The following is a 25,206-nucleotide window of genomic DNA, read 5'->3' as shown; positions in this document are numbered from 1 at the left end:
CTCTGGTTGAAAGTTCCAAAATGCCACATAATCTACCCTTGAACAGTAGATTTCAGTTACTGAGATCTGGATACATGGGGAGTCTCACATTCTATAAAGGAAAGTCAGCAAGAAGCAGATAGCAGGGGAACTTGACCTCCAGCCATGATGTTGATATTAAGGACAAAACCACCAGATCCAGATAGGTATTGGGAGTATTAGCCAGCGTACCTGGTCAGAACTAGGAGAAACCTCCTGGAAGTAAACTTCAGATGTAAAGGGAACAAATTCAGGCAGTTTCCTGGGATGGAAATTAATGTGATGCTAAATTATTTGTGGTACCAATTCCAACATGTTGCAGGGTGGTGGTTCCCATGCAGCACCAAGCAATTCTTGGGACACCAGGTGGGTGTCCTACAATTCAACTCAATCTGGCAGTATTTACCTAGAGATAGCGTCAGATTCCATAGGTTAAGAGCTCAGTCCCAACAGAATGTCTCCCCCACCCCCATCAGATACCAGTAGATAGACCAGGTTGTTACCTGTACTTCTGACCCATGGGCTATAAATCAGAGGTTACCACGATCTCCTCCTTCGATTCAATATATTTGCAAGAGTGGCTCCCAGAACTGAGAGAAAACAATTTACTTACTAGACTATTAGTTTACTTTGAAAGGATATAACTCAGGAACAGCCAGATGGAAGAGATTCATAGGGCAAGGTATGGTGAAAGGGTGCAGAGTTTCCATGCCCTCTCCACAAGGGTGTCACTCTCCCAGCACCTCCACATGTTTACCGATCCAGAAGCTCTCCAAACACCATCCTTTTGGGGTTTTATGAAAGCTTCATTATATAGTCATGATTGATTAAATCATTGGCCATTGGCAACTGATTCAACATCTAGAACCTCTTCCCTCCTCAGAGGTTAGGATAGGAATGACAGTTCCAACCCTCTTATCACATTATTGGCTTTGTTGGCAGCCAGCCCCCATCCGTAGGTGACGTCCCCAAATTACCTCATTAACATATCAAAACACCTTTGTCACTCTCAACACTTAGAAAATTCCAAGGGTTTTGGGAGCTATGAGTGAGGAACCATGAGCAAAGACCAAATATATATATGAGAAATGTATTTTGGTCAACTGGGTGACCATATATATATTTTTCTTATAAATCACAATATCATATGTGCCTTTCAGTGGTCAAGATTGGGTCAAAAATGAGAGAGAACATGCCCTATAAATGAGGAGTGCTCCTAGATCACATTAGTATATCCATTTGGGGCTGTGATGGAGAAGTAAGAAGTAAGGAAAAATATCAGAGGTAGATCATGGGTAGTCTTCCTAAACGTTGTTTATATAAACTGAATGGTTCATATTTGGATAAAATTGATAACATTCATTTTCAGATTGTTGCTAAGATCATCATGCTAAGATCATGTACCATATATTGATTTTTACTGCATACTATTAGGAAATCTTGTCTAGGGTGAATTACTGTCATAGGCTAAAAAGCAGAAGGAGTGTTAAGGCCTCTTTACTGTTTGCCTCAAATAAATAACTTTAAATCATTGTTTAAGGGTATATTAGTCACAGAAGGAAACTGAATCCACCATTTACTTTATCAAATTTTCTCTACACCATTCACTGTGTTTATACACTTTAACAAGTATTACAAGATACTGTGTTTGGCTTTTGGCAGGTTTTTGTTTGTTTGTTTTTTTTTTTTTTTTTGGCTGTAGCATCTGTTCAGAGTGTCAGAGTACAAATTTAGAAGCTTATATATATAGCCAGCAGGTCATCTTTTCATGAGCTGTTGTTAAAAATTTCTCAGATAAAGCTACATTTGTTGGAGGATCTTTCGACTAAAATAATATAAAGGTATGTGTCTGATCCTTCTAAAAAATTTGGCATTTAAACAAAATATAAAGCTGGGTTATGTAAGGACTTTAATACCTATAGTCATATTACATAAAGCTTTGCATGTTCTGAAAACTTACTGTATTTTCCAGTAAAATTACTCTCTATGCTTTATAATAACATATTTTCATGGACTGAGAAAGTTCTGCTCTTAAACTTTAAATTCTTTAAATTATAAGTTGTTAAAAGATTTAACACTCTCCTAGTCCTGATTTTAGTTTATATAATCATAGTTACTTTTATACACATTACTAATGAAAAATCTTGACTTCTTATATCAGATGTATGAATCTAATTTTAGAAAAGCTTTCTGTATTTTTACTGAGCTGAAAAAAATTTGATATATTTGACAACTGTTACTTGCATATTTCTGATTAATGAGGCCCTTAGAGCTAAGGCTGTTTATGCAGTTTCATTTGAAATTTATTGTAAGTAGTATTCCATAGATTTATTATAATTATATGGATTACTGTTAGTGATTTTTAAATTCATTCTTTTGAAATAGAAAGCTTTTCAAAGAAAAAATAAAGGTTAAAATGTTGAGTTGAAAACCATATCTGTCAGGTTGAAAAGATTCTTTACTCCATTCTCTAATTTTCATCCAAAGAGACACTATTACCCACTTTGCTATTGTTTTCTTTCCCCACCTTTTCCTCCTGTCAAGTCTTTCTTTTTCCCTCTGCTATTCTAAACCGTTAGGTCTATATCAAGATCATGCACTCCTCTTCATTCCCAGAAGTGAATAAAAACTATGTAGATGGTGTATGGAAAGATAGACTCTGTTCCTATAGCAGAATTGAGCCTTTCTCCCTCTGACTTAGCATAAGCCTAAGTGCAGCAGGCAGGGCAAGAGAAAAGGAAAATGTTTCAAACACCTTTTAGGAATTATAAAGTAGAACTAGGAGATTAGTTTTTAGAGTTTTGTCTATGTTTTGGGGAGAAGAGAGGCTGTTAGCACACTTTAAAGCTCTATGAGAAAATCAAACATTATTATTATTAGCTGTTTGCTTTCTGGCCTTGCAAAAAGATATATATATATATATATATATATATATATATATATATATATATATAATAGATAGATACACACACACACACATATATATGTATATCTATCTCTCTATATATATATTCTTATAGTGGGGAACTAACATTGTTTAAGGGAAAACTTTCTAGATGTATACCAACTTTTAAACTTTTTCTCTTAAACTGCTGAGAATAAGGTATTAGGTGAAGAATGTTTTTTTTTCAGATCAATTAAAGTCAATTTAGTCAAAGTCACAGTCCTAGTGAGTGAAAACTTCAGAAAAGTGAATTGAAGATATAGGTTTTGTAAATAACTTTCTAGCATACATTTCCACATCCTTCCCCCATTCAAAGACTACCTTGTTCTCTAATAGGAATCCTGCCATAATCACAGCATCTATTAATCCTCGTAAATACCTCAAGGGAACCTTTATTGACTCCTAAACTTCTGCATTTTTCACTCTTATTTTTCAGGATGTCAAACTTGGGACAATTTGACTCCGACTTTTACCAATCTAATTATAACATTGAAAATCAGGAGCAGAGTTATAATGATTCTAATGCCTATGGAAATCTTTATGGATCTAGAAAGTAAGTACTTGACACTGAGAAAATATGTTCTCATTTTAAGAAGTCATAATATTTTGACAGGGAGTTTCAGGTAGGGAGTTTCCCTTGAGGGAAGCAAAACCTCTCCCCGCTGTATCTCAGTAAAATGCTCAAGAAGAAATGTTAGGAAAGGGCAGAGAAATGAATTCAGTTTCCCATGAATGGCCTTGATCGCCTCAGGCGATCAAGGTGAAAGACTTGTCGCCTCAGGTGAAAGACTTGTCTCCTCTTTTCAAAACATCACTTAACCAGGAGCATGAATACAGGCCCTGGACAAACAGAAAACATTTTCCTTTTACCTGATATTTCCAGGATACTGCTCAAGAAACCGATTTTATTCAACTTAATAAACATTTACTGAGTGCCTGCATGTGTGTCGGAAATTAAGAAAGGCACTATAAACCCAAAGATAAAGAAAAAATCTATAATCTTCTCCCTCACAAAATTAAAAAATTTATGTTGGAGAGGGGGACAATTAAATATGCTATTATAATACAGTGTGGCAATTCCTAACTGAAATCGAGATAAATGTAGTTCAGAATGTGTTAGTTATTTGAGTTGACAATTCAACTTGAGTTGAAAATAAATTAAAAAATGATTAAGAATTTAGTATTTACCCTCTACTAGTGCCCCAAATAGGGCAGTTAGAATGAGAAGAATTTGGTTCAATCTGGCTCTGGTATTTGTTTTTTGTCACATTGGGAAAGACAACTTCCCCAACTAAGTGTGTTAAACTGAGAAATAAGGATGTAAATAATACCTGCTTCGTGAGAATTGTCTGAAGAACAATTGTGATAATGTGCAGGAAAGTGTGTGTTAAAGTAAAACCATTATAATATATATGTTATTTTTTCATATAACTATAGTTTGCAGAAGCAATGGACACCATTGCCGAGTCACTTAAACATGCATTTGGTTACACAGTTGCTTCTTTAGATGTTCTTTCACATTAGTGCACTGTGAGAAGGGACAGAGAAATTAAGGAATATTTCCAAGGTCACACAGCTAGTAAAAAATGGGATTAGGCTACTAGTCCAAGGTTGTTGGATTAGACTAAGGGGCATATAATTTCTTGTAAAATCAAGACATTTTTGAGAGTAAAATGTGTGCTATTAGTAACAATGTTGGTACAATAAGAATAAACTGGATCATCTTAGGCAAACTGGGATGTGTGGTTACTGTGCCATTCCAACAAGTTTAGGGCAAATAACCACATAAGAAATACTTCAAATTTATTAATTCTTGAAGTTTATTTTTCGAACACAGGTAAGTACCTTGAAAACTCCAGAATAAGGAGGAAAAAACAGAATAAATACAACAGGCAGTGGGGACTCTTCCGTTTCAACTACATTAAGACAATTTGGATGTTGTTTTTATGGGCTGATGACTCCTGCAGACACAGGCAGATAGGTGCCGTTTTCACAAGCTACATCCTTACTACTCATGCTGAACCGCTGCTCTAAAGCGATAGGGAAAGGAATTGGTAACCAATGTTTTTAAAACTGTAGAAATTAAATATCTGGAATTTTATCTCGTTCATGCCCCTAGTCTATGTTGTCTAGCATTAGTCAAATTGCCATAAGAACATCTTAAAATGAAAAGCAATCCATACCTCTATCTACCTATCTATCTGACTATTATCACCAGGCAAATTAAGTGTGTTTAAAATATTTCTAAGAAAAATGGGGGAAAAGGATAAAGCTGTCTAGAATTGGCTCAATCATTGCTGAATCCAACAACAGAAAAAGAAGTTAATTTTATTTCATTTATGATTTACAGTTTGGAAGGTCGAGAAAAAACAGAAAAGTGTATGATGGCCCAGGGAGGAGTTTGAGCATGAAGGTATTACAGGATGGTAACTCAAAATATATAATCCACATGAAAGCTATCTAATAGGATTTTTCAGCTCTGTGCTCCTGTTTTATTGAAGGGATCCAGTGGTCTGCTGTTTCTTTTCTCCCTTCTCTTCTCCAGATGGAATAAGCACCTGGGCAGCATCCGCAATCCACATTTTCAGACTAAACGAAACTGAAAAGTCCAGTAAAAGAGAGACAAAGCTGTCTCCTTAAGCAGGGACTCAAACCACAGCCTTCTCCCCCCACCCCAGCCCACCCAATTTTCTTTCTCCATTTGACTGCACATATCAATGTTGACCAGAAATCGAGATGACAAGGAGATGGAAATTAATATAACCAAGTGAGGGCAAGTTATGATTATATTGCATTAGGTTGATGGCCTGGCCTACTTCAGATGCTTAGCATTTAAATCCAAGTCCTGATTTGGATGTGGTAAATTCCAACCCACACTGCAAGTCTCAGGAATTAGAAAAGGGCATATTAGCTGTGGTACTTTTATGAAGTACATAAAACATGGAGTCGGGTCAGTGATTTACAAGTGTGCATCAAATAACTCCAGAAACTTGATCTTTTATTCATACAGTGAATAGTTCAATTAAAATGTACCCCAAATCAGAATAAGATGTTCATCATACTGGCAAAAGACATAGGAATCCAGTAGCTAGTTATAATCAAATAGTCTCTCTCTCCCTGTCCCCTGCCCCATTCCCTCCTCCTCAGTATGAGAGCTCATTTTAAAACACTTGTTATGCTCAATGAATGGCGTAGTGATCTGAAAGCTGGTTGAATGTGCTTCTTATGAATGAAGATATTTATATTTTTAACCAAGTTTTCTTATTTTAGGATGAACGAGATGGAGTTTTCTCATTAAAAAAACAACTTAACTATCCAGTCATTCAGATAGGCATTATTTCCAATGACTGCAGCCAGTTTTCTAGGCTGTATTTTCCCACTGAAGTTTCCAGCTTTTGAAATGGGAAACCTATTCCAATTATTTAGAATAAGAAATAGCTGTTTCTGCAGAAAGGTGACAACAACTGGAAAACTCCCTTTGAATGTTTCAGCAGGACTTGAACAGATAGATACTGAATTATCAGCTTTTCTGAATCTCTAGACCTGCGATTCCTTTAGTGTTTCAAGCACAGTTAATGGCACATCATTATGTGTACCCGCTGGCTGAGCCAGGATCTGGGAATGTCATACAAGCCCATTCCCCCAGGGATCAGACTGAAAAAGGAAAGGAACATCAATTGACCCTCATGATGGAAGTCCATACAGTTTTGGAAAAACAAAGCCTCTAATAAAATACATTACCTATTGATTATGTGATGCGACAGAAAACTGACTCTGTGCAACAGACATAATTCTGAAACCACAGAAAGTATAACTGAGTCTTCTAACAGTGATCTTCTGTATTTACATTGGAAGGTGAATGTTAAGTCCTGTTGTCTCAGAAACAGTTAAATATTTTTCCCAAGCTGGAGGCCATGCCGTATCTTAACACAATATCATCTAAGTAAAGACAAGCCTCTTCAGGCTGGTTGGAACTGTATAACCCCATGTATAGGTGGTGAGAAAGGGAATATTGATGAATTAGTGAGCATTCAGAGGGTTTGTTTATGGACCAGGTGTGGCCATTGCTTCATGGCTTAGAGACGGAAAGCCAAGCCAGGCATGGGTGTAGTGGAGATTCTCCTGGTAGGAAAACAAAGGGTGGGTGGGATGTTGTCGAAGTCAGTCTGGGTGTTCCAGGGAAACCAAAATGGGAAGAAGCTAGAGATGATCAGCACAGAAGGAATACAAACTCTTGACTTCCTATTAATGTTGTTTTCTCTGAGGAAGTGGCAGACTGGGAGACAACAATTTGCAAATAGAGAAGATGCTGTTTCAGGGTGTGAGGAAGGTGTCTAGAATGCTTCAGTGTCAGTCTCGGGAAGAGAAGAGCATACAGATACTTAGCTAATGCTTATTGATCACTTTTTGTGTGCCCCACGCTAACCTAAGTGCTTTTTTTATTTCAGCTAATTTAATCCATCATAACCTTATGAGTTCTATTATTGTCTTCATATTACAGATGAGGAAACTGAGGCACAGAATGTGAAATGATTTGCCTAAGATTATAAAATTGGGATTTGAACCCAGGCAGTCAGACTCCAGGAGTCCTGTTTGCTAAGCACTCTACTTGGTTCAGGATACATCCTACCATGGGACTAGCATTACAGGCAGAAATATAATACATAGAGTTGGAAAGCAAAAGAAGGGAAAAATGACCAAGAATGTTGCCAGTCGTTCTAAAGGAGGCTTTTGCACTCACTTCACAGTTGTTTGAAATGATTTTTACAGGAATAGGAGATGCCTGTTAACAAAGGTAATATTTAAATCCTAGCAGCCAGAGTCCAGTGTTTATTCTGGTCTAATTCAGTTGAAATTTGGAATAATGTGTTGAGTTAGAAATCATCAAAGTTTCAGTATTTACCTTCTCAAAGAGCTAATTAAGATGCTCTGTAATCAAGGAAATCAAGGACCACTTTTTATGTTCCTTTCCCTCCCCTCCCCTCCCCTCCCCTTCCCTTCCCTTCCCTTCCCTTCCCTTCCCTTCCCTTCCCTTCTCTTTCCTTTCCTTTCGGTAAAAACAATTTGAAATGACCAAATAACCTCATGGATGAGCCCTTTTTTCTTCCTTCCTTTCTCTTCCTGCAAGAAGTTATTTACTACGATTGTTTTCCAACTTTCTCACACAAATGGTGAAATAAAAACCAAATAAAAGCACAATCAAGGAAATATTGTAATATGGTGTTTCAACAAAACTAAACTGCACATTTCAAAAGATGGACAGTGAAGCCAGCTATGGAAGATTTTAAGTCAGGTTCTCAAAGATAATTTGATTGTCAATAACTGTCTGGGAATAGCCAGAGCTAAAAAGTCTACTCCTTGATGGACAACGTTCAGTTTAGGTGGTTTTTTTTTCCTATGAATTGACTACTATTAAAATTTTGATTTTTAAAAATTTTTATTGAAATATAGTTGATTTACAATGTTGTGTTAGTTTCAGGTGTACAGCAAAGTGATTCAGTTATACATATATATATATATATATATATATATATATTCTTCTTTTACATTCTCTTCCATTACAGGTTACTACAAGATATTGAGTATAGTTCCCTGTGCTATACAGTAGGTTCTTGTTGATTATCTATTTTAAACATAGTAGTGTGTATATGTTAATTCCAAACTCCTAATTTATCCCTCCCCCTCTTTCCCCTTTAGTAACCATAAGTTTGTTTTCTATGTCTGTGGGTCTATTTCTGTTTTGTAAATAAGTTCATTTGTATTTTTTTTTTTTTTAGATTCTACATATAAGCAATAGCATATGATATTTGTCTTTCTCTGTCTGTCTGACTTCACTTAGTATGACTATGACTTTTTACTTGCTGCCTCCACAGATTTATAGGGAATGTCCTGTTTAGTGACTGTCCCTGAAAACCAGTGAAAAAGTTTCAGTTCACAGTCCAGCACCTGAATGTTATTGTGTGTTACCAGGCAAGTCATTCAGTCTCCATGAACCTGTATTTCTTTTTCTGTAAGATGGGATTAAAACTACGGTTTTTACCTTGCAGAGTTTTAATTATGTGAGAAAATGTGAAGGAGAGTGTCCAGCACATTGTAAATTATCAATACATGTTAGTCAATATGGATCATTCTTCTAGAGAGTTTTCTCACAACTAGTCACTTTTTTTGATTAAATTTAAACGTCAAGCAAGTTAATTCTTTCATGGGTAAATAGTCATAAAAACTAGGAGAAATCATAAAAGGAAAATGGTAGTTTCCTTCCTTGATTTGTCGTAATAGCCCTTTCTTAGATGTGTAAATATCAGTATTTTCCTTTTTCTAGACAACAAGCCAGCGAGCAGCCTCAGGCTGCCTTCGTCCCACCAGAGATGCTCGTGTCATCCAGTTATGCGGGACAATTCTTTCAGCCAGCATCCAACCAGGATTATTATTCACCATCTTCTTACATTGACAGTTTTGATGAAGAGCCTCCTTTACTAGAAGATAAGTTAAGGAAGTGCTATTAATGTGTGTACAGCTCAAAGAACAATAGCAATAATCAGCTCTTAATGTGCGCTGTCAGCATGCCACACACAGTGTTTTATGTGATTATTCCACATATAAACAAGAGTCTGCCAGACCAACACACTTAAACCTTTGGGAGTTTGTCTCCTGTATGTGTGGGGACAATTGGAAGTAGATACGAGCTATTGCTGTGCTAGTCTTGCAGTTTTTAAATGTTTCTTCACTGTTTCTTGAATGTGGACTCCCTGACCATATCTAGACAACAGTGAAGACATCTTTTGGCAGAGTGATTATATCAGAGTAACCACAAGCATATCTTACTATTTTCTGCTATGTTTGCCTGGGAGCAAAGTGGGTAGTTTCTCAGTACTCTTTTTTTGTTGTCATGGAGAAAAGACAGGTTTTTTTCCCTTCCTGGCTCATGTGAGCCTGCACATCTCAGATAGATACGACTAAGTGGGAAGGAATATGATTCCAGTAAATAGCACTGTTGGTGGCAAGGAAACCTAGGGACCCTTGCAGTTAAAAGTGGCCCCCAAAGATTTCAGGCATCTTCCATCCATTGATTTTTTTTTTTAATCCAGCCAATTTATATCTGCCACTTTTGTTCTTAAGGAATGTCAACATGATGCTAGAAAACTAAAGTTCAAGGAGATTTATATTTGGAAGCCAACGGGCTTCCCTGGTGGTGCAGTGGTTGAGAGTTCGCCTGCCGATGCAGGGGACACGGCTTTGTGCCCCCGTCTGGGAAGATCCCACATGCCGCGGAGCGGCTGGGCCGTGAGCCATGGCCGCCGAGTCTGCGCGTCAGGAGCTTGTGCTCCGCAATGGGAGAGGCCACAGCAGTGAGAGGTCCGCGCACCGAAAAAAAAAAAAATTTGGAAGCCAAGGAGAAATATTCACAGGCTAACTGCTCTAACTCTTTTGTATGTAGTCCAGTGAAAAGGGATAGGCTAAAATTCCCAATATTTCACATCAAAAGATCATTGTTTGCTTCTTATGAACACAGCCAGCCCCCTGATAGTAAAACATTCTTCTCTCTTTGCCTTCAAATTAAGAAAAGAGGAAAGATTTAAACCATTCAGAAAAGCACAGAGATTTATATAATCGATTTGTTGGCTCTTTAGAAGCCAGTTAAGTTTTTGGATCAATTACGCTTAACCAATTCATTCTAATTTGCCTCTGCATCTGATATCTAACGCCTGAAAGTTATAAGCCATTCTCATCAAGAATTTTCCTTGACTCCACCAACATCTCTACATAAAAAAAACTATCAATTGACTAATTATAAAATTAATCTATATTCAAAATAGAAATTTGGAAAATATAGAAACATATGAATAAAAATATTTAAAAATCTCCAAAAATTTTGTCTCTGAGACATATCATTAATAATTTGATGTAATTTCTTCCATCCTTTATTCTGTTTTTCTATGAATATATACATATATACACTAAAAAATGAAATACTATATTTCTTTGACTATGAATATATTGGTAACTACTTAAAAATAAAAGTTGGATCATACTATGGGCATAAAGTTTTATATTTTTTAAAGTTACTTTATATCATAAGCATTTCTATACAGGCATTCTTTAAAGTCATTAAATGTTATTTGAAAATATGACATGTAATGGCTTCATAATATTTTACTATATACAAGTACTATAATTTAAATCTACCATAGAGGTCATTATTTATAATCAATAATGCTTTGGTGAATATCATAGTAAAAACTTTGACCTGTACAGAATCTGTCCTTAGGATGGAACTATAACATTGGGATTACTGGGTCAAAAGTCATTTATACTGTCAGGCTCATCTAGAAAAATAATGAGCCAACAGACCTCCATAGTAGAATATGAAATGTCTTTGTTAATTTGATAGGCAAAAAGGCAAAAAAGAATACTTTTTATTTCTTGGTTACTAGAAAAGTTAGGCTTTTTTTCATATGTTTATTGACTGTTTTATATGTTTTTTTCGTATGTTTATTGTTTTACATGTTTTTACTTCTTTCTGTTTTTCAAGTTCTTTGCCAGATTTCCTATTGGAATCTTAAGATTTTTCCTTTCCTTTTTTATTTATAGAGATATTTATATGGTAAAGATATTAATTATTGTCTGGAATATGTATTTCAAGCTTTTTTTCCTAGGTTGTGTTTGCCATCTAATTTGTTTGTGGGATATTAGGGCATATAGTCATTTTATTAATCATGTTTATGTTTTTAACTCCACAATATTTTTCTTGGTAACTTTTCTTTCCAATTGCTCTTTTGTTTAGAATATATTTCTCCAGCTCTAGATACTGCTTATATCCTCTTGTAGATTCTTAAATTTTTAAATTATCTTTTTGTTTTTCACTTAAATTTTTGATTCATTGAAAATTGTTTTAGGTTAGTACATGAAGTAGAATTTAACTTTGTTTTTTTTCTTTAATGATTAATCAATTTTTCCTGTAACATTTACTGAAAATAATTTTTTCTACTTGTCTCAGATGCCTCCATTCTAATATTCTAAACTCAAATACATTCTCCCATGATGTCTTCTTAAATTTCAAATAGGAAATATACTAGATTTCCCCTCCTACTACATCTCAGAGAAATTCCTAGATTGTTCTGTTTTCTCTTTGTGATTATCTCCACCAAATATATTGTATAATAGAAGAGAGAGTATCTGATATAATTTTGCATTTTGAGTCTATGAAATTTCTAGACTCTGATCCAATATGTTTTTCAGGCTGGGTGACTTTGTGAAAGCCTCAACCCTCATCTGTCTAAAAGATACAAAAAGACCATAGGCAGGATTTCTAGGATAAGATGATAAAAGGCATTTGCTAGTTTTTATTGAGCGTACACCAAAACAACCTATAAAATTATGAAGTTATAATAATTAACATCCCTTGCACAAAAACATGCTATTTGAAAGTGCACTCATTTATTCCTTAAACACTTAGTTGTCTGAAAGACTTGTTTCGTTTTATGTAAGAATAATAACCTTTGCTCTTTGATCATGTATAATCAATGTTAACAAATGCATCTTGAAGAATAATAGTCAATTCAAATCTGTCAGACTAGAAAAATTACTGTGATATTTACATTTGTAGCATAGCCTGACGTTTACATTTGAAAGGCCAGTGCCACAATTTGCATAGTAAACAAAGATATTAATTCATTTTTATAACATATATAGTATACTTTACTACCACTAGATGACAGCAAAACAATAAATTTTGCATTCAAATTTCACAGCAGTTTCATCTTTTTTTATCTTGTAAAATAAGTTGTTATATTAGGGTATCTACAATTGATAAATAGGTATCTCATTTGCATACCTTATAATAAATTTGAAAACAAAATATTATGGAGATGTATTTTGGTAAAAAACACATAAAATATTTTTTCTTATGAAAATATTTAGTAGGTCTTATGTTCATTCATTGTTTCATGACTCCATGTTGAAACATGCAAAAGTTAATTATGCCATCAACTAAATGGCTGATATCAGTAATAATGTCTCATAAAGCATTTTCATCTGGGTTTCTTCAGGAATAATGATTATGCTTTTAGAGGAGAAAGGCATTTTGAATTAAAGGCCACTTTATTGTGGTAAATACTGAAAACATATTGTTAACATAAATATATAAATTGAAAATAAAGTTTGAAGACAACATAAGCCTCAGGTGAAATTCATTTAAACTACAGTATTTCTCAATTTTTTAAATCTTCTGCTATTTTAAAAATCACATTGGACATTCTAACCTATTTTAGTTGGTGAACTACTCATATACTCCAAAGTGTATGTTCATTAAGAAATATATAAATACACTGTGAAACTAAAAAGGGAAGTTGAAATGTAAATGATTTGCTCACTATTTATTTAATTCAAATTAAATTCAAATTCTTTCTTTTCAAGCTTGGGTTGGCTATCAATTGTCAACCTGGATGTGAAAAGAGTGAAAGATACACTTTCTATCCTAGTTCGGGCAATGTCTGGCTGACCTTCTAAAAATGTCTAGGCCCCTGTTAGAGCAAGGTCCCTGTATGTCATGGCGATCATTGAAAGTTCATCTAGTATTCTGTGTGTAGACTGTCAGCTTTGCAAGGTGTTTAGGTGGTATACACAACTATAAAAGAAGTTGAATTATACCCTGTCTCTGACAAAAGAGCGTTACTAAATCCTGGGAAGGGAAGTTGAATGGCAGGTACCAATGATTTAGGGAGACAATCCTTCACATGGGAGAACTGGGCTCACTTCAAAAAACTACAAACCTTATGAGATTAGATGCATATTGACTCAACAACAGCTATATGATTAAAAGCATGGGTTCTTTTTTTCTTTTGTACCCTCTTGTTTTGTACCCTATCCCTAGCCCCTGGCAACCACTTTTCTGCTCCAACTCTATGAATTTGACTTAAAATTTTTTTAGACTCCACATACAAGTGATACCATGCAGTATTTGACTTTCTCTGTCTGGCTTATTTCACTTAGAAAAATGCTCTCAAGGGCCATTCATGTTGTCACAAATGACAGGATTTCCTTGTTATTTTATGACTGAATAGTATTCCAATGTATATATATATATATATATATATACCACAACTTTTTTACACATTCATCCATCAGTGTACACTTTGGTGGTTTCCATGTCTTGGCAGTTGCTGCTTTCAGCACAGGGGTGCAGATATCTCTTTGAGATCCTGTTTTTGTTTCCTTCAGATATATTCCCAGAAGTGGCATAGCTGGATCATACAGTAGTTTTATTTTTTATTTACTTTTTTTTTTTTTTTTTTTTTTTTTTTTTTGCAGTACGCGGGCCTCTCACTGTTGTGGCCTCTCCCGCTGCGGAGCACAGGCTCCATACACGCAGGCTCAGAGGCCATGGCTCACGGGCCCAGCCGCTCCACAGCATGTGGGATCTTCCCGGACCGGGGCACGAACCCGTGTCCCCTGCATCGGCAGGCGGACTCTCAACCACTGCGCCACCAGGAAAGCCCAGTAGTTCTATTTTTAAAAAACATTTTGAGGAACCCCCATACTGTTCTCCATACTGGCTGCACCAATAAACATTCCCACGAAGAGCGCACAAATGTTTCCTTTTCTCCACATCCTTGCCAACACTTATTTCTTGTCTTTTTGATGTTAGCCATTCTAACAGGTGTGAAATGATATTGTGGTTTTGATTTGCATTTCCCTGATGATTAATGGTGTTGAGCACATTTTCATGTACCTGTTGGCCATTTGTATGTCTTCTTTGGAAAATTTTCTGTTCAGTTCTTCTGTCCATTTTTTAATTGGACTATTTTATTTAGTTAGTTTTCTATTACTGGCTCTGTGACTTTGGAAAAGTTCATCACTCCAAACCTCAGCCATCTGATGCACAAAGTAGGAATAAAATAACAGTACCAGCCTCAATGCATGTCAGTAAGACCAACACATGTAAATCTTGTAAGGCTTACAGCAAAATTCAGTAAAAATATTCAGTTAAAAAGAATTCCACTCCTTTTAGCTCAAATGTATGTACTTTCTAGTAGTTTAGCTCCAGTTTTTCCTAACCTCCACCTCACCCATATTCAAATTTAAAATGAGAGAAGGAGAGTAACCAGCTTGATTACTGGTTCCTAAGTGGTGACCTTATATTCTCCTTTGTGAATGTCCTTTTTTTCTACTCCAGATGCATCTTAAAGTTTATCTGTATAGGAGTGGTGAGGAAAGTAACTGGTGTGATGTTGGCATTTATTTCTATATTCAGTGGATGTCAAATGGCTGGGTTTTTTTTTTGTTTTTAATGAAAAAGATATAAGAGGAGCAGAATCTAGCAGCAGGGTCTGTAAAGGGGCAGTCAGAATTCTTTGAAAAACAAGGCATTGGAGAAATAATTAGAAATTACTAATTGAGTGTAGACTCAGGGACACTGAGCCCACTGCTTTTGGATATTTTATTCTAGCATTACCACTCATAAAAGGGAAAGGTTAATTGTCTCAAGAATTTAATCTCTGAATACACAGACTCAACAACACACAGCATTGACCTTATTAAAATATGTATGCACGCCATGATTGCTTTTACTTGCTGAATGAGCCATTGCCTTTTCTCCTCTGTGGAGTTTCAGGCAGTTAGCATGGTATTGCTCTTCTCATCAGGCGGAGTATAAGTAAAATCCCAGACCTAGGCTAAGTGTCTTTAGATTAGATAACACTGCTAATTGAAAATTATGCATGTTTGGTAGGACAAGTTTCAGAAGTGTAAGCAATAGAAAATGCAGGAAAAAGAAATATCTCAATGGGCATTAAGATGGGACTTTTCGTTTGTTAGCTACCATTATATTTTGTTTTTACTGTATAATGTCCATTTCCTCATTTTTGGCTGCATTTTAAGCTTCTATTTGCTGCAGAAGGCAGGGAAATTTTTCCTTGATGGAATTATTTCTCTAAAATATATCTTTCAGCTCATTGTGTGGGAATAAAAAGTCTTTGTTTTTGTTTCAAGGTTGCTATATATTACGTAGAACTTTAAACTTTGAAGGTATAACAATCAGATTAAAGTGCTAAGTAAATTAATAATATTTGTTAACTTTAATTAAAGAATATTACTCATGTTTATTTTTCTATATTTATATTATCTCCTCCCCCTTCTTCTTTATAGAACTTGGAATTAATTTTGATCACATACGGCAAAAAACATTGACAGTGTTAAACCCACTGAAGCCAGCAGATGGCAGCATTATGAATGAAACAGACCTCACTGGGCCCATCCTGTTCTGTGGGGTCCTAGGAGCTTCCCTACTTCTGGTAATGGACAGCAGCAAGCACTACATATTCCTTTTTTTTTCCTTTTTTTAAGCTAACATTGGTTTATCTAAGTTTCATGTTTACAGCATTATATTTCTACTTCTGCATACACCACAGCCAAGTACCAGATTTTAATGCATGTCCTTTCCAATGTCATTTTTGAAGAGGTCTTTGTAAATACGGAAGAAAGTATATCACTTTATGAAGTGAAAATTGTTTGATTCATAACTACATTTTTTTTTGGTGAGAGAGACATATTTAATAGAACCATAATGACAAAGAGAACTGCCATCATGTATTACAACAGATAAAAAATGTAAATTTAAATAGAATTTCAAAAATCAAATCACCAAGACAGATTTTCAACAAAGCAGGAAATCATATAAATGATTTTCTTGTAATTTAAGTCTTTTTTGTTGTTTAGAAAAGACTGTCGATCTGAAAAAGTTGGAGGAACACATGGATTTGGGAAACAGAGGGCTGAAATTTTATTTCTTGTTTTCTGTGAGATTTCTGTTGTGACACTGGACAAATCCCCTCTATTTACTCATCATTTTCATTGCTGGGGTGTATCTATCTCTAGACTATTTCAAATATTCTGTTAGGTATGAGATGAGTCTCCCTGTTTCTGGTTAGGCTATTATGAATAAATTGACTTGCAACGATAAGCAGTGATTTGTTTATTCAACCTGTATATTTCCCCTATCATTTTAGTCTTCTGTTTTTTATGAAGGCAATTTTTCCCCTGACATCTCCATTTGTCTTGTGTATGGGCCTCTTTCATTCTTTAAATCGGGGAGTAATGATATTCAGAGTCATCAAAAAAGAAAAACATATTTCCACCTAGGTTAAGTTTAGAAGGTATTCTAGCTTATAGTTTAAAAAAATGATTTCTCCACCCAAAAGAGGGAAGAAAAAGAAGAAATGAGAAAGGTCTATGATTTTGTATTAAGGAGGTAATGACAATACATTAAAAACAGAGGATGAACAAGATGGTCAAGCCAGTCTGACAAGTACAGTTTCATTAGGGCACAAAGAGATAAACTTGGCAAGAGAGGTAATATAGGAAATTAAAGATTCTAAGAAAAGTCCTTAAAATAACTACTCATTTCACTTTCCTTTCTTACAGCTATCCACTTCCCTAATGCAGCTATACTTCTCAAAAATAGCTGTAAAATGTATTTGCAACTAAATGAGTCTTCACTTTTCATTATTAATTACATAATACTAATCGAAATTCTGATAGAAATCTGATTTCTGCATTGTAGTGTGGTCAATAATCACATCATATTTACCCAATACAATAGTACTTAGTTATAGCATCTTATTTCTTCCTTTGAACTACAGCAAAGGCAAATACTCAAATAATCTAACACTATATCAACCAGAGTTTTAATTTAGTCTCTAACGTCCCTTCTGTCTTTGTCATAGTAATTTGATAATCTTAGATTAAGCTGCTAAGTAAGACCATGTCAATTAATCAAATTGTCAGAAACAATCAATTTAATATATTAACTCATCTTTCTTTTTCAGGTAATTTGTAATATAACAGCTGTTTGTTTTTCTGTAGAAAATATTACTATTACCACCTCTTAAAGGAAAGCATTAATCCCATTAAGATCTTTTTTGGGTACATAATGTTAGTTGGAATTATTTAAATATCCTCTCTTTTGTTTTAAGTGCAAAGTAATACAGGCAAAGAACTCAACTGAAAGTGGAAAAATTGGATCTGCCCCTAACTTTGCCTCCAGGTGTGATCCTGAACCTTTTTTTTTGTTTTCCTATTTCTTGGCCTTCATTTTTTTCATTTTGAAGATCAAAAAAGAGGTTTATATAAGTGGTTCTTAAGGTTCGTTTCAGTTGTGAAATTTTAGGGAATGTGTAAAAACGCGTATTTTCTCAAATTTTTTGGCAAATATTTTCACTTCAACTTTACCATTAGATGTGGTTACTTCAGAATTGATTCTGATACATGTAGAACAATAAGGACCGAAAAACTCCACTGGATATTAATAAAGCCAAATTTAACTCAGAGTCCATTTGAGGCTGTTAACCCTGCCCTGGATATCTAAAATTAAAATGTAAAAGATGATTTTATGGGCTGGTATATGCATTGTACTAGAGAAAGCAAAACTAAATCCAGAAACAATATTCAAATCTGTTCATTATCTCTGGAGGCGTAAGATTCATAGTCACATACTCATCACTTTTATGATTTATAATTATATAAGGCACAACACCTTTCAGTGGACTTTCTTCATGTTGAAGGAAGCAAACTAAAAAGAACTGCTTCAAACACTCAACACAAATTTAACTTTACTTATTCTTCCTCTTAAAATTATTTTCACCCCCCAAACCATGAACACAAGTGTTTTAAAGCTATGGCTCCATTTAATTTTTCTAGTAGAGCTAAGAGTGTGATCTGGAAAAGAAACATGCACAGCCAATATAAAAGCATAATCAGAAGAATAAGAAGTATTTCAAGTAAAGATGTAGTAATAAGGGTGGTACAAGGCTGACCTAAAAATTTTTGAATTTAAAAAGAAATTGAACATTTATTTTCCATTTCAATTACAAGTCCTTGTTAGAATTTGAAACAACTTAAAAAATGGGACTGGCCCTGCCAGATGGAATTGTACCTCAAATTAGATAAACTAACAAGAGTAAGAGATAAGGAGAGAGGTCAGTAACTGATATGGAAAAGGACAATTTTACTACCAAATTAGTTTTATCCACCCTCTATTTACGCTATGCACAAAACTGGTTAGGGTCATGGACCAGCTATGTGTCCTTTGGGTACAGGGAAGTTGTGTTTCACCATTACAACTATTCCTACCTCAGAATTATCCCACCCAATTAAAATATTAAGTAGAATGTTTCTCTAATATGTGAAAGTGATTTGAAATTGTCACTATTTTCCAAGTGGAGCAAACTCACCCAATAGAGCAGTGCATAACTGATGTGTTTCTTTTAGCATGCCCATTAGCATTATTGGCATTATTTCACAAAATAGCCAGGAGGACTTATTATGACTAATGCAGCAAAGAATTCTGCAGCATAGCCCAGGGACATTTTGTGAAAGAACTTTGTAGTGATCCACTTCCCCAACTGCAGAGGAAGAAAACTTCAAAATAGCCGGACAATTTTAAACATTAAAATGGTCATGATATTCTCCATTAATTAATTACAAAATAAATATCTCTTTATTCTGTAAGACATAAGGACAGCTATGGAGCAGAAAAAAGGACAGCTAAAAAGCTCTCTCTCTGAATCAACTTACCAGAGCCTTTGTTGTTTTCAAATAATTCCCATGAAAACTGGAGTCAGCCTCCTCAATCTTTATCTAGAATTTCTAACCAGCTTAATGTATATATATAAAAATGACATGCATTCTTTACTGGAGCTTTGGCATCCTCGGGTAGCAAACATTAAAATATCCTCTGTTGAATCAGTAGTAGATTGTGACTTTCCCTGGATGAGTTTAACGGTGCTGGCTCAGGAACAAGTCTCTCGTGCTCTGTGGGTGATGGCTATTTTGATGAATCCTCAGGTCAGTGGTCTATCCTGAACACTACTGACTTCCTTTAACAATATCTCTTTTGTGATTTGCTATCAGTTGGTTTATATAAATCAGTTTTTCATAAAGTCTGTTCAGTTAAGCTGGTAATAGGCATTATGAAAACAAAGGATTCTGGGGTCAGATAAGTTTGGGGTATACTGGCTTAAATAAGGTTAAATAAGTCCCCTTGTTTATGACTTGTTAGAGCTCCTGCAGGTGTTAAAGACCTAAATTTTAGACCTGAACTGCCTGGATTCAAAGCTGAGCTCCACTGCTTACCATTATTTTACCTTGGGCAAGTTCCTTAACCTCTCTGCACCTCAGTTTCCTCATGTGTATAATGGGTACAACAAGGGTACCAACTGATTATGTTGTGTGGATTAAATAAATTAATATATGTGAAATCTTTAGAATAGGACCGAACATAGTAAATCTGACAGATGTTTGCTAATATTACTAATATGTTTTGTAAATCTCCAAGACTAAATTGGAATGTTTTCATTAACTTATTCATTCATTTAATTGTTCAACAGATATGGGGAGAAAAATATATCCTTACCTATGCCTAGTACCCCAATAGGCAATCTATGATAAAAAATATAAATCTGGAAATATAAGCACGTGTGTGCCATCTCACGTATAGTTCAAGGAGGGGGGGTCGTGGTGTTTGTTTTCATGACCTGAATCCGTATAACAGGCAGTATTTTTTCCAGAACTCCCAGTCTCGAGACTTATACTACAAAGACATGAGCAGCATTGAGCTGATTGATTCGAAAATACTCTCTGCTTTGTTGACAATCTGATTTCTTCTTGATGTTTGTTCTATGTTCAAACTGTTTTCTTCCCGTTGTTTCAGGCAGGAAAAGTCCAGTTTGGTTACGTGTATGGCACGAGTGCCATTGGCTGCTTAGGGATTCACGCCTTACTAAACTTGATGAGCTCTTCAGGGGTGTCCTATGGCTGCGTGGCGAGTGTTCTGGGTTACTGCCTGATACCCATGGTCATCCTGTCCAGCTGTGCCGTCTTCTTTTCACTGCAGTAAGCGTCTGTGTGTGCTAATTGACCCCACCTGCACATTCATCGCTAGGGTTTGCCACACCAGTACAACAGTTAGCCTCTTTCTGATCATGTTAGTAGTGGGATTGGGGAAACTGGCTATTAAAAGCTACGTACAGATTCAGGAAAGTAGGTCGGTTTTGGCTCAGGTGCTGTTCCTATTTCGATGATTTAAAAAATAAATTAAACGAAGTTATCTTTAAAATTGGCACTTTGTAAGTTGTCACATCCTTCAGTATGAACTATCGTCATGGGTAATATAACCAACAACAGAAAATTCACTTGTTTGAATTAAGAAGAGTAAGTGCCTGGTGCACACTGACAAATTGCTTCAGCTCCCAAGCACTCTGCCTTCTAGGCGGGAAGCAAGTATTCTTTCTCAGCTGGACTCCTGGCAGTGCAGAATTCCCAGGAAGCCTAATGAGGATATTACTGCTAGAGAACTTTATAGCATATATGCTCAGTCAATATTTTTTTTCTTTTTTACTTCCTGGGCAGATAGTATCTGCAATTCAAAAATATTAATGAGGATTCAGTAGATATGCTTCTGTCGGGCACTTTCCCAGGGCAGTGCATATCACTACCACTTTGGTTGGGAAGAGTAAGTAATTACATAGTCCTTTGTCACCTGCCATGCTCCAAATCCAATTAGAAATAAACATTTGCCATCAGTGCTCATTCTTCCACATCCAAAGGAGACACAATTCACATTTTTTTTTCTTGGATGATCCAAGTTTTAGGTTATCAACACTATACTGGATAGGATATTACATACAGAATTTTGCCAATGCCAGATAAACATTTTAGAAAGACTTTAATATTTTTGTTTAGATATAATCTCAGATATTTTCTTCATAGCGTTATTGAGAATGACATAGATGGAAATGCTTTTTTTGTTTTAATATGGTTTCATTTTGAAAGTAATAGTCTTGAGAATAACAGAGCAAACTCTTACTTTACCAGCGAGTGCTTAACACTTAAAAGAGAGGAATACAACAGAAAATGGAAACTTTGAATGTATAAGTACAATGTGAGTTAAAGGTGTATTTATTGAGTCTTGTCCATGGAAAAATTCCACTTTTTGTATATCATGTTCCTTAGCAAGCTGTTCTGTTTACTATGTTGTTTGGTACAGATGTTTGACAAGTTACTACAGAGTTCAGTTTTACAACTTCCATTTTGTCAGATGCTTTTGCCAAAGAATACTATAATGATCAACCATTTAAAAATTCTAGGTTTTAGACATTATTTCCATCAAAGTTTAGCTTTGGGGTATCTTAAATGACTCCAGATTATTAGGGAAAGAAAATAAAAACTACAACTCTTGAATTTTGAGAATCATCAGAGGTCTGGACATTTTTCATTAGATTTTCATTCTGAAATGTAAAGGATGAATTAGAAATCCCTTAAATTATATTAATGGGGAATAAGCTATCTGATCTCTAAGACCATTAAACTGAAATTGCCTTTTTGGGCATATTACTATAACATTCAAATGAATTATATATAACCTCACATTTTTGTTCACCAAAACCTGTAAATTGAATCACTCTAAATTTTATTTCTAATAGATATTAACTAAACCTACAAATGTAATATTTACTAGAGTGTTTTAAAATATTTTTGGTTTGTTCATAATCTAAGGCATCATAAGCTATATTGTACACTTTTTCACTTGTTTTGCTTTGGTTCAATTATTAAAAGTAGGTATTTCTGTCATTCTCACAAATAATAAACACAATTCTCAATTTCAGATTCAGCCAGGATCAAGTGAGGCAGTATAGTTTGACAGTGGCTAGAACAATATGCTGGTACTTAGCAGCACTTGACCTAATGACCATTTCACTTTGCAATTTTTTTAAGTCACTTCACTCCCATTTCTTCCTAAAGAACCAATTGTCTCCACAGTTACTTTTTGAAGATACCAATTTGAACAAATCCATTTTGATATTATAAAAATCCACACGTTTATTTGCCAAAGTGATCTTCAGCAATGAGGTGGGAGGCCACACACATCTGTGCCTTACTGCTGCATCTGTTCCCTCCCTGAGCTGTGTCAGGCTTTGCTGTCCTAGACAAAAACCCAGGACATGGACCTGGGAGTGCTGGGGAGTAGGAACCCCACTGGAATGCGAGTCCAGTCATTTTTCTGCTCATACTGGGGGTAAATTTAGGAAGAAAGTGGGGAAAAGAAATCTGTAGCTATAAAAGAAGTCTCTAAACATAGCTTATATAAAAGAATTTCGGAAGTTGGGATTTGAATGTTGACTCATGAGAGTGACAGCAGGTCAATTCTTCTGTTTCCAATAATCTGAGTTTTTACCACCCTATAAAATATTTAGCTTCTAATGGTGAACTTGATTCAAAAATTTTCTAAATAGCTGAGGCCTTTCAGTTCCTGTGGTTCCTCACCCTCCTTTTACAAATTGAGAAAGTGGTTATAAATATTGTACCAAGGACATTTCAGAGGCAGCTGTGATTCAATAACCTCTTTTTCTCCTGGTGTAAGATAACCATCTCCTTTGTCTTTGCTCTAGGGGCACCTTTGGAACTGTGTTGGCACTGGTCATCATTGGCTGGTGTAGTCTCTCAGCCTCCAAAATTTTCACTTCAGCCTTGGCCATGGAAGGACAGCAGCTTCTCATTGCCTACCCTTGCGCCTTACTTTATGGGCTTTTTGCCCTCCTAACAGTTTTCTGAAGATTATTTGAGATGGCATTACAGGATTCTATTTGTTTGTCGCTCAGATTATCCTGGAAATGTATTGGCATTCACATTTGGTCATATGATTTCTGTTTTATCGCTGTTGAGAGAATAATAAGCAGAGAGACAAAACAGCACTTAAGGATGGGGCTCTAATAGGCTGTTTGGTTTTAATGATGATTTGCTTATTGGTTGGTGCATTAAAACAATTTAAAATACTTTAAAATAAAAAGGGATATAGTTGTTGTACTGATGGACCCTGCTTTTCTCAATGGATGTATTTCTGAGAAATTGTAAGTAAATAAAATCATATGCTGACTGGGTAGAGGAAATCTACAGTGAGCCTTTTGAGAAATCTTCATGACAGTTCAAGCTGTGTACAAGTTGTTTAAGTCACACTGTCCAGGACCTTTGGAGAATTTCAGGGGAGGTGTTATTTAGGGTTTGATTCACCTGAGAGTCAAAGAATCTCCTGCCTTTCCATTCATTTACTTTCACAACTATTGTTTGGTCCCATTTGCACAATGCATTCACTCACCACTTTTTCAAGCCCTAACTTCCTTCTTACTTGGTTTAGATGCCATGGTTCATTACTATAATTTCTCCCTTGAATATGTATATCCTCAGTACCCTTGCCATTTTGCTCCCTGAATAGATGAATGTGACTGGAGGAAATGCCACTTGTTTCTGTTTTATTATATGACTACATCTTAAATGGCTGCTCAGTACAACCTTTTGAGTCCTATTACATTACCCTACTATTGATAAATTCACTTTCGCACTTTCTGAGATGATTGTTTCACATCATTTCTTCACTGCTTAAATCTCCAATACTCCTTTCATACTGTTAGTTGATGACCTTTCTTACTTTATTGAAAGAAAGAAACATCTAGAAAAAAAGTGTGTCTTCCCATCACCAGATATATCAACCTACATGCATCTTTATAGATACATGTATATATCTATAAAGACGTGTGTGTATGCATATGTGCATATATATATATATATATATATATATATATATATATACACATACACACACACACACACACATTCCCCCTATAAAAGCCAGAGAAATGGGCCATAACTGAAGAGTGATATTGAATCAAAGGATTTTTATTTTAAGGTAAGAAACATTGAAAGATATTCATGTGCTGCTATGAATAATAGGTCAAGAGGAAAACACTGGTTATGCAGGTGCAGGGGCTGGATGTGGAGAAGAAAAGAGACAGTGACAAGGGGGAATGTGTGATGGAGTTATTATCAGAGATAACTTTTTATTTGAAAGACCTATCCATATGGCAAGGAAAATATCTAATTACCAAACAACTGCTCTTGTGATTGTCCTGTGAATTACCTCCTCCCCTTTGAAGCTCCAGACCCCTATCCCATTCCTTAGCTCAAGATGGCAAATAGGCCTCAATTGTTCAAATTGTCTTTAGGTCTCATATCTTTGGGGCTCCTGTATGTATGAAATTAAATTTGTTTTCTCCTGTTAATCTATCTTATGTCAATTTAATTATTTGGTCAGCCAAAGAACCTAGAAGGGAAGAAAGAAAAATTTTTCCTCCTGTGCAGTGGGTGTTGATAATTGTAGTAAATAAGACAACCATGGCTGCAGCCCTAATAGAAAT

The 25,206-nt window shown here is 35.4% G+C and overlaps 1 protein-coding gene across 2 annotated transcripts; it reads left to right on the top strand.

Moving 5' to 3' along the window:
- Positions 1 to 2,757: 2,757 nt before the first annotated feature.
- YIPF7 (Yip1 domain family member 7) lies at positions 2,758 to 23,569 on the top strand (the record flags this gene model as incomplete). Of its 2 annotated transcripts, XM_082837549.1 has the most annotated exons (6): positions 2,758 to 2,807; positions 3,399 to 3,515; positions 9,285 to 9,445; positions 16,109 to 16,254; positions 20,670 to 20,851; positions 23,407 to 23,569. In XM_082837549.1, the coding sequence occupies 5 exons, from the start codon at positions 3,400 to 3,402 to the stop codon at positions 23,567 to 23,569; spliced, it is 768 nt and encodes a 255-aa protein (XP_082693675.1). The 2 variants fall into 2 exon arrangements, with proteins under 2 accessions (XP_082693675.1, XP_082693674.1); XM_082837548.1 differs by lacking the exon at positions 2,758 to 2,807 and having other exon boundaries at positions 3,400 to 3,515; positions 9,297 to 9,445.
- Between the last annotated feature and the right edge of the window lie 1,637 nt (positions 23,570 to 25,206).

Source organism: Leucopleurus acutus, assembly GCF_964270905.1.
Source record: "Leucopleurus acutus genome assembly, chromosome: 4".
NCBI classification, from domain to species: domain Eukaryota; kingdom Metazoa; phylum Chordata; class Mammalia; order Artiodactyla; family Delphinidae; genus Leucopleurus; species Leucopleurus acutus.
This window is presented reverse-complemented; position numbering and strand designations above follow the sequence as displayed.